The sequence below is a fragment of the Sinocyclocheilus rhinocerous genome, unplaced genomic scaffold (genome assembly GCF_001515625.1).
Source record: "Sinocyclocheilus rhinocerous isolate Xijiao unplaced genomic scaffold, SAMN03320098_v1.1 scaffold1668, whole genome shotgun sequence".
Lineage (NCBI taxonomy): Eukaryota > Metazoa > Chordata > Actinopteri > Cypriniformes > Cyprinidae > Sinocyclocheilus > Sinocyclocheilus rhinocerous.
In genome coordinates this window covers 330,750-341,087 of record NW_015630986.1, presented here as the reverse complement: position 1 = coordinate 341,087, position 10,338 = coordinate 330,750, and the positions used below count along the sequence as shown (strand labels likewise).

At 41.9% G+C, this 10,338-nt stretch overlaps 1 protein-coding gene across 2 annotated transcripts in view; it reads left to right on the top strand.

Annotated features, from left to right (window-relative positions):
- Window positions 1–10,338, top strand: part of LOC107740897 (pseudopodium-enriched atypical kinase 1-like) — a 45,729-nt gene that overhangs the window by 25,178 nt on the left and 10,213 nt on the right. For both annotated transcript variants that reach the window (XM_016553439.1, XM_016553440.1), the window contains exon 2: window positions 6,064–9,322. In XM_016553439.1, the coding sequence (XP_016408925.1) occupies window positions 6,150–9,322 (3,173 nt within the window). In that variant the 5' untranslated portion in view covers window positions 6,064–6,149. The remainder of the gene's footprint in view (window positions 1–6,063; window positions 9,323–10,338) is intronic.

Genomic DNA, 10,338 nt, shown 5'->3' with positions numbered 1-10,338 from the left:
TTTGTCATCTAAAGTATAAGTATGTTTATTTAACACATTTATTTTTTAATCAATTTTCAAATGATTTCAAATTTCTTAAATATGAATTAAAATAAATAAAATTATATCGGCCATCGGCCACCCTGCTTTCCAAGATATCGGCATCGGCTGTCAAAAAACCAATATCGGTCGACCACTATATGTAATTCTAATTGAAACCAACACTGGCAACGTTTTTTTTAATGTTTAATTAATACTGTAAAGCGGAAGCTGCTGGCTTTAAAACATCTGTTGTATAAAGTGATGTGTTCGCTAACAGTATACCACTGCTCAGGTATTTCCAGTTTATTTTTTCCTCTGTGTGAAAAAAACGAAGCAGAAATTTGTTGTAAGTATTTCGGGGCCTTTAGTGTGCCATATAGAGTTGCCTATGTAGAGACTTCCATATCTCTCAATGTTTCGGATTAGAGGGCAGCCACTTTTGTAGGCAACTCACTAGTTTTTTGAACAGACCCATTATGTTGCTCTTCTTAGTGATTTGGAGCAGCTGTTTGTGTGCGTGTTCACATTATCTGTGTGAAGTATTCATTAATTTCCTGTCCTAGTTGCATTGAGCATGTTTGGCTCTCCAGTGAAACTCGACTGAATTATTTCAGTCATGGGTTTGTCGAACATATGCACAATTGATCACCTGCTGAGAGAGGGAGAGACTGGTGTGACGACCGGAATAAACTAATAAGATGAAACTATTGTGTAGTGAAGATGAGTCGGTTATGTAACGCTCCCATATGGAAGCTGCATGCACACCCCCGGAGGATGCCAGCGCGTACACACGTGTGCGCGCTGCAGATCAGTTTCTCATTATTATTCACTGTGTGATTATAGTAAAGCTTTGATCCTATATTCAGCTCACTGAGGGAATCTGTCATCCCTTTGATGCGTGCACACACACACACACAATCTCGCACAATGGTTAATCTGCATGAGTCAGACTGAGCATGTTCCTCTGTTAAACATGAGCAACATGCTTTTGTTTCCATTGGGGCTCAAGCTGATCAGCCCTCTGATTTGTCTTCAGAAAAACGGTGAGGTGCGCGTTCAAGCACTGTTAGGTCAGATTATGAGAAAATTGACTTGGCAGTTGCTTATATTACACAAGCTTACAGGACAAAGGTGATCAATAAATCGTTCAAGGAGACATAGGATATAAACAGGATTTTTCTTGCTCTCTTGAAACAAGAGTTCAGTCTATAATGTGCAAAACTCCATCCCCACATTTAATTTTTTTTTCTTAACTTGCCAGTAAGTTGGAGGAGGTTTTGGGAGAAGGGACATACTCATTTTAGAGAGAATTTGATTGGACAAAAATTTGTGTAGTTCAGGATGAGTCATCAATACCGTTTTCCTACAAAAGAGACATAAACAAACTTCAGGGAAGGTTTATTGAAGGTTATTTACTTGAAAGAAACATTAACCGAAATTAAAAAAAAACAAACTTAAAAACCTAAATGAACTTATTTTTAAGCAACGTTTCCAATTAGTTTAACTTGATGTATTAAAATAACTAATACTGAAATAAAAATTAAATAAATATAAAATAACTAAAATGCAAATAAAAATAATTAATAAAAGCTATATAGACATTAAAAAACAAAAAAATTTTTTTAAATGAAAGTGGAAAATACAAATATAAAAACTATTTCTATAATATATTCTATAATATATAAATGAAAACTACTGTATATTAGTATATTAAAGCTATATTGGTATCTCAGTGATACTAAAATAACTTTGCTTCAGGGAACAAAATAAAATATTTGTGCCATCCATGATTTATTTTTATTTGTTTATTTTTTCCTGTGTAGTTAATCTCTCATTTTTATGTCCAGCGGGCAGGATATTTCAGAGCGTTTCACTGTCTTCAGCTTGAAACCCCCAGGAAAAATTTGAAAATGCACATGCACAGCATGAAACCTTTAGATCCCATGATGTATTTTGCTCAAACGGGGCACTATATGCACTCATCGCTACACAGATTTAATCAGACAACAGGGAGCCAACCAACAGCAGCCATCAGTTCAGATTGAAGGAACGTAAAGACTCTGCATGGCACTTTGCATGACACTGATAGATAATGGTTTTTGCTGGCCAAGAACTTCACCCTGAAGATCCCATCGGTCACTGAGTAACATCCCGGACCAGAGGATTCATTTAAACATCATTTTGCCTAAACGCAGGCAGAGAGACTCCCAAGTCGAGTAAAAAGCTTTTAATGTCATAATGGATCTTATCGTAATGTCTTTTCCTCTTATCTTTGAGGCATTGCTCAGAACATTGAGGCATTTTCTGCTCCAAGTTGTGAAGAAGAGTAATTTTGGAACCTGCATTTCAGGTCTGTGTGCATGAGCTTTTAGGTTGTCATGGTAACCCAGCAAGACCTGCCAGTTGAGTCGTTTCCAATCAGTCTTTTGCTAGCACAGTGAAAGTGCATCCTGTTGTTCACAAGCAACACTGCTGCATTGGTTGTGGATCAAAAATAATTGGTTGTTTGGTTTTCTTTCTAGATCTGTTGAATCTATGAATATGCATTTTTGTCAAAGGCATAAGGTTTTCCTTCCTGTGTATTTGTAAAAAACAACAACAACAAACAGCTCTTTCTCTGCACAGTTTATGGTGTTTTTAGAACACTAGTGCAAAATACTCTAAAACTTTCCACCTCCATCTGCTATAACTTTTTATTTTCTCTATCTGCAGTAACTCTACACCTGCTCTTGCCACTGTAACTCCAGTGTTTCCCCTGCCATTATTTTAGGGGGGCGGCCTCTACATTTCGGTCTCTACGTTATGGTCACGCTCTGTGTATCACGCACATAAGTTTCATGATTTTAATTAATTAGACATGCTTTTTGATTAATAAAATGTAATTTAACCATTAAAAAGGAGTCCAGAAAAATAAAAAAAACGAACCCCCCCCCAAAGCCGTAAACCTAGGGGAAACACTGAACTCTATACCTGTTCTAGCTGCTGTGAATCTTTACATACAAAATCTGATGTAATAGTAACTCTGTCTGCTGTAACTGTACATTTTCGCTAGCTTCTTTTACTCTATACCTGCTCTAGTTTCTGCTGTAACTCTATAACCGCTCTAGCTGCTGTAAATCTGTATCTGCTCCATCTGCTGTAACACCTATATCCACTCTAGCTACTGTTAACACTATATCAGTTGTACCTGCTCGATCTTCTGTAACCTTCTACCTGCACTGCTGTAAATCTACAAATACTCTAGCTGCTTTAAATCTGTATTTGCTCAATCTGCTGTAACATATCTACTCTAACATCTCAGTCACTGAGCGTCACACACACCGGCGGCTCCGGAAAGAGTGTGAGGGTGGAGTTTAGATCTGAGTGGTTGAAGTGATGTCATCACTCAGGTATGTGAAACATGAGAGAAACTCAGTGAAGGAGCCAGCGAACAACAAACTTCTGAATGAACTGAGACTTGGACCCATTACTGTTTTGTCATATATTTGTCAAAATATGTCATATTTTATCGCACATGTAGTCTCCTGTAGTACTTTGGTGTTGTGTGCCTTGCTCGAGGACTCAATGGTTGATGGTATATCAATCAACTCTTGTGGCATTTAAACTGACAATGTTTCACTTTTCAGATCTTTAACAGCACAGACTGCTTGTCTAATTTTCAAGATATCTCGCGCCTACAGAAGCAGGAGCCTTAAGGTTCCTTTCAAAATTGTGCCTGATTCCTGCCTCTGTCCGCTGTCAGGGGAACATTATATGAATAAACCACACTGATTTTGTAATTTTCCTAGCGAATGTGGCAGCATGTTCCCCAGCTAGACAGCTGTGCCACATTTCCTGGCACTGTCCTGAAACACATCTCTAAAAAAAACATCACATCTGCCTGTTCACTGCCTGTTTGATTTTGTGCTGAGGACATCTGGTGTAATTATGCACACATTGTCCAGCCCTATTCGGACAGGACTGCCTTTTCTAGCTTAGACCTTTTCTGCTAACTTTCTGGGTACAGTAACAGTTGGTGGTTCAAGTACTGCTGACACATAAAACTGAAAGAATTAAGCAGCGTCAGAACCAGAAAACTGATCAGAATGTTCAAAGATCCAATGTGTTCAGTGTGCAGCAAGGAAGTACAGACTTGAGTCATCAAATTCTGAAGAAAAAAAAAACTGAAGGAAGAGAGGAGAAGTGGCATGAACTCTGAGGAGGGAAATGAAGGGTGGAGAGATGTTTCTCCATCTGCCTGAAAGCCATAAAGAGCTTCATTAATGCACGAGTTGCTGCATCCTCCTGAGAACACTCTTGTCTCTCCCTCTCTTGCTGCCTGTCTCTCTTTGTGTCGGTCTCTCATTAATCTCAGATGTTGTGCAATGGAATGGTGTTCGCAGTCTGCAGATGGATTTAGCAGAGAGCACAAAAATATATCTGCCCCTAGACACACACTCACTCATACAGGCATGACAATGGGATGGAGCTCTGTTAACCCTCAGTATTGCAGTGGTCAAAGAAATAAGAAAAACATAGAGCTGGGTTAGTAAATGTGTGCATGATTGTGCAAGAGATTAGAGTGGGTTTTATGTGTTCCTAAATCCTTATTTAGCTCTGTAAAGAAACACTTATTATATTTGAATAGATTTAAAGTTAATAAGGTTTTATAGATTTTGTAGCATTTTAGTTTCAGTAAGTCCAAATCCACATTTCTACACAGTAAATCTGTAGTCAGCTTCGTTTTAGTATGATTTATTGATGATGATTTTCTGTTTTTCATCTAGAAGGCAGGTACAGACACAATGACCTGTGAAGTAATTGACTGGCACTGTGTTTAATTAAACTCTTAACCTTTTCATTATAAAGGCATAATTGTGAAAGTCCTATTCAGTATTGTGCAGCGAGTGGTCCTGCCTATGATTTATATCAGGACCTTGAGCAAGTGAACAGTAGACCCTCTGTTATATATTGTGTGTGTGTTGTGTTCGTCTGTGGCTTTTAGATGTGTGGTGCGCTACATGGCGACATGATGACCCCAATGATCTGACCCCCATGACCCTCATTTGACAGTCTTTGCACTGAACACGTGTTGAGCAACAGGTCCCAAATTAAGAGTGTGTAAAATCCTGCGAGCGCTCATATTTTTTTATTCATGTTCCTGTATCAGATATAAGTGAGTGTATGACTGATTAGGTCATTTTTGTATAAGAAAAACAGAGCCAGTACCTTTCCTCTAGTCTCTAAAAGTTAACTCTCTGCAAGTTTTGGTGTGATAAGGCAGGATATTTGTGTATGGCAGTTTGGGAAATTTTAGAAGTGTTTCAAATGTTGGGAGACATAGGAGACGATACAACAGGTGTAATTGTTTCACTACTTGTGAGGGCCAGATGTCTGAGAATGGCCTCATAAAAAGAGTAAAACCTCTTTAAACTGACGTGTTAGGAAGGCCCTCACTTGTAAAAAAAAAAGGTTCACAGGTTATGTGTTCAAATCTAAACATGCAAAAATGTCTATAAATGGTAGGGAAGGATTTGTTCTGGATTACAATTAAACGTTTGGATGTAGTAAGTATAATTTCCCAACTAGCCTATATAAATCTGTGGGGCCCCCACAAGTATAGGTGTACATGTTTTTTTTAGATAATGTAATCTTGTTCAAATAGATTTCATAAATTGGTATCGAAAAAAGTATCGTTCAGGAACCGGTATCGAAGTCAAGGTATCGGTATCGATATCGAAAATTTTTGAACGATACCCAGCCCTATGTTTGACTGTGTCTGTGTATGTGGTGTCAGTATGTCACAAGGCATGATGTTTACCTGCAACTGCTCATTGCTGCGTTGTGATCCAAAAATAGAGCTGTGAGAGTCTGGCAGCCTGTGTTTGTGTGTAAAAGAGAGAAACTAGACATTCATGTTAAAAGTGAAACTCTGACCCCTGCTGGCAAAAAGTAATGAGTGCCTCATTCAACAGCCTATAGTGACTGTTTATGTGAGATGAAAACAGTGATTACATTTGGTTTCAAAATAACACTGGCTAACTCTGTTATTCTTTTTTACAGGTACTGAGGGCACAGTTTGTAAACTATGTGTGGGAGCGACGTTCAGCCTTTAGTTTGTGTGTGATGGAGGGCTTTCCTGTCCACTGATGCTGCAGCACTGCCCTGCAGTCATGTCTGCATGCAACACCTTCACTGAACATGTGTGGAAACCAGGGGAGTGCAAAAACTGCTTTAAGCCCAAGAGCCTACACCGGCCTCCAGAGCAAGCCAATGCTGCCAGTGAGAGCAAGACAAACATCAGTGCCAAACTCACAAACAGCCAGAGGAGCATTTCCTCATCTCGTGCAGGGCAGGTCCGCCCACCTGTTGCAAAGAAGCCTACTATTGCAGTAAAGCCTACTATGATGCTGCCATGCTCCCCAGCAGGGTTGGACTCAGAGGGAAATGTGCCAAGGCTTACAGAGGGAGCACAGGTCACTAAAAGCTCACCTTTCACTGTGTGGAACCACAACAGCCTGAATAGCTCGAGACCCACAGGGACAAACAACAATCAAGAGGAGGATTTGGTCGGGCAAACAGAGGCATATGGTGCAATTTCCCTGCAGCCAACTAGCAGCAATAACAACGGACTGACGGATGTGCTAAAAGAGATTGCTGGCCTGGGACCTTCTCCAAGCTCAAGTATAGATGACTTCTTTGGCCGGATCTGCAGTTCATACCAGCGCTCGTTAGAGAGGGGCCTTCCAGCATCAAGCTGTCTCCATGCTGGGAGTAGTGGTAGAGGAGCAATGAAACGTGTTTCCCTCAGTGACAGTGCAGAGGTCATCAGCTCTGAGGGAGGACGTTTCTGTTATCCAGAATTCTCCAGTGATGGTGACGATGAGGAAGATGAGAGTGGTGATGAGGATGACGACGATGGAGAGCATGACAGTTGGGATGAAAGCGATGAGGAGTTGCTAGCAATGGGGATACGGATGCGGGGTCAACCTCGGTTCGCCAATTTCCGTGCAGCCACACTGTCCCCAGTTCCCTTTGCTGTAGGGAAGAAGTGGAATACCGTGCCTCTACGCAACCGTTCACTGCAACGGTTCTGTGCAGTGGATTACGATGACAGTTACGATGAGATTCTGAACGGATACCCATCCGTTGACTCAAATGGAGCTCCTGCTCTTCTGTCATACACCTCTGACCACCAGGGTAGTGGCTCTCTGTCCACTTCTGAGTCCACCACCTCGCCCGAGTCCTTGATTTCTCTGCCCGAAGAATCCTGTGCTGGCAGCAGTAGGGGCACTGGTGACCAGAGAAATAGTCTTCCTTTCCCACCTAGCAAAGAACCTTCAGCCAAAGGACTGAGTTCTCCAAAACCCAATGAAACGCATAAAGCTGTTCTAGCCATCCGACTGGAAGAGCAAGACGACAGTAAGAGAGAGGGTGGGGCTCTCCCACAAGCTTTTCCAGGCCAGCCAATCACAATCAGCTTCAGCCCAACCGAGGAGCAGGCCAAGCCTTATCGAGTAGTGAATCTCGAGAAGACTCCTATCTGTAAGCCATATACGGTGGTGGATGTGTCTGCCTCTATGGCCACTAAAGATGAACACACTTACTCGAGTGAAAGCACTCCAAAGTCAAGTGGGCCCAATGTTGTGCTTTGCCCTTCCGCTGATCCCTGTCCTGTCTCACCCACCTCGCCTCAGTCCCCCAGATCTCCTGTTTCACTTGTGGCATCTCCATCCGTTTCATTGTCTCCGCTGATGCCTCAGTCTCCTACAAGTTCTGCCTCTGGAGGACCCAGCGGTTTCCGCACAAAACCCGGCAGCATCCGTTACCAAGAAGTGTGGACGTCTTGCACCAGCCCTCGACAGAAGATCCCAAAAGTTGATTTAACAAGTGGCAGTGCCGCTCCAAGACTAATCAATCACAAATCAGTTCCCACATCTCCAACTGCAGGCTTTGGCTCAGCCCGCACAGTCCCAACTAAATCTCCTAACTTGTCTGAGATCAAATTTAACAGCTACAACAATGCCGGCATGCCCCAGTTTCCCATCATCATCCGCGATGAGCCTGCATATGCACGCAGCTCCAAAAAAGCAGTGAAAGTTCCCATAGTGATTAATCCCTGTGCATACGATAACCTAGCTGTTTACAAGAGTTTCCTGGGGCTCAATGGTGAGGTGCCACATTCCAAGCCTGGGGCCAGAGAGCGAGTGGCCAGCCACACATATGAGGAGATTGGATCTTCTGAAAGTTCCCAGCCCTCGCCGTCTGAGCAGACACCATCACAGATGAACCACACAACAGATGTAACTGCTCCTGGGGATTTGAGGACCACCAAAGTATCCGGACAGACTATAAACGACGGCAAATCCAGGACTACGACAATTGTCTCCGTCCTTCCTGCAGGTAGCATGAGCCCTGGCCCTGCTGTTTTGGCACATAGCAGTCTGGATCGTATTCGTAACCCCAGCAGTGAGCAACCAGCAGAGGGCAGCAAAGATTGCCAAGTCACATCAAATGGAAGTTCAGGTCAGAGAGAGAAAGCAAGTGCTGTTCTGTCTCAAATTGTGGCCTCCATTCAGCCGCCGCCTTCTCCTCCAGACTCCCCTGCTGGCCAGAGTAAGACATGCAGTGCTGAGGAGCTTTACTCGTTGCCACCAGATGCTTCCAGAGATGCTCTTAACAGACCTAAATCACTCCACTGTTCTGCAGAACCTCAAAAAGACACACCACCTAAAGTCCTTCCCAAATCTCAGAGTGCCTCTGCTGCTGTACCACCCACAAGCCCCAAATCTGAACCTAGTCCCCCATTTCCCCCAGCCCGGTCTAGCTCCTCTCCTTACCACTCAAGCAACCTACTTCAGAGGCATTTCAGCAACTGGACCAGACCAGCTGGGGCCAAACCTAGTGACGGAGAGACCAGTCCTGGTGCGGAGGGCAGGCGTTCGACTGACGGTAACAAGCCCAAGCGCTGGATATCCTTCAAGAGTTTCTTCCGCCGGCGGAAGGACGAGGATGAACAGAAAGAGAAAATGGAACGAGAGAAGGAAAAAGGGAAGCTGCTGGGATTGGATGGGACTGTCATCACTGTACTGCCTCCTCCACCTGTACAGAGACAGCACTGGTTTTCAGAGTCCAAGACAGATGACCCACACCAGAAACCCACGATCATATTCAGCTACAAATCAGAGAGCATCACAGGTGGAGAGGAGGCAGAGCTTCGGGTTGAAGAACACAAAGAAGGTGTCACAGCAGAAGGTGGCGCTCCCAGCCTGTCAGCTCCACCCAAGAGCAGAGCCAGTCTCCTCATTAGCAAAGTCATGAAGTAAGCTGTCTTTCTCTGTCAATCCCCTCTCTCTCTTTCTCACTCTCTCTCGTAGCTTTTTAATGTAAAAACATATACTAAGGTCTTCCTCTGTCCTTATCTTGCTCTGTCTTAGTGTGCATTTTATTTTCCTTTATTTTCATCCCAGATGAAATGCAGATTTTTTGATAAACCCTAGTGATAAATGTGTACCCCTACGGGTAGCTTATTGTAATGCCTGATCAAAAAGCTTTCACATTATCCTGTTGTAGCTAATAGCGTTTTATGCAGTCATAGTATGTCAAAATTGAAAATACAGAACAGCGTGTTTTTATAGTTTGTTTGGGTTCTACATAACCTATACCTAGGGCTGGGCGATATAGCTAAAAAATTTATCAACGATATAATGTTTCATATTGTTCGGTATCGATAATTATTGACATTTTATAACCCTTTTTAAAACAAAGAGCAATAGAATTTGTTTTAATTTAACCACTGTATTTTTAATTTACCCAATTTATTAAGACGACAAATATTTTTTTGTTTTGTTTTAACAGTCAAACACAAAATTTAAACAAATATCTCCTTTCTTATGTTTTATATGCAGATTAAATAAGTCTTAAGGAAACGTTTGTCTTGTCTCCCGAGGCCACAGGAGGGCGCAATGAGCAAAATAATGCAGCGCATTAAATTGTTTATTCAGTGCAATGAAATAACTGTCTATAAAAACGTGCATAATGTCTGAATTAACATATATAAATAAAATATAATTTCATAAATTGCATAAAAAATTATGAACAAAACAGCATCATGTATTTATGCATTGCTTAATACAAAGAGCCAAAGCGCCATTCACACAGATTGCATTTAAAAACATAAGAGATGCAGTGAAATTGAATAAACCTTCACAAATTCATGTTTTCTAAAAGTTTAAACTTTTTTAACTTTGCATGGCTACATCTCTTGTGTGAGACACGAGTGCAGCAGTCATATTTGTCCGTCTAAAAAATGCGCTGAATATGCGTTCTGTGTGAATG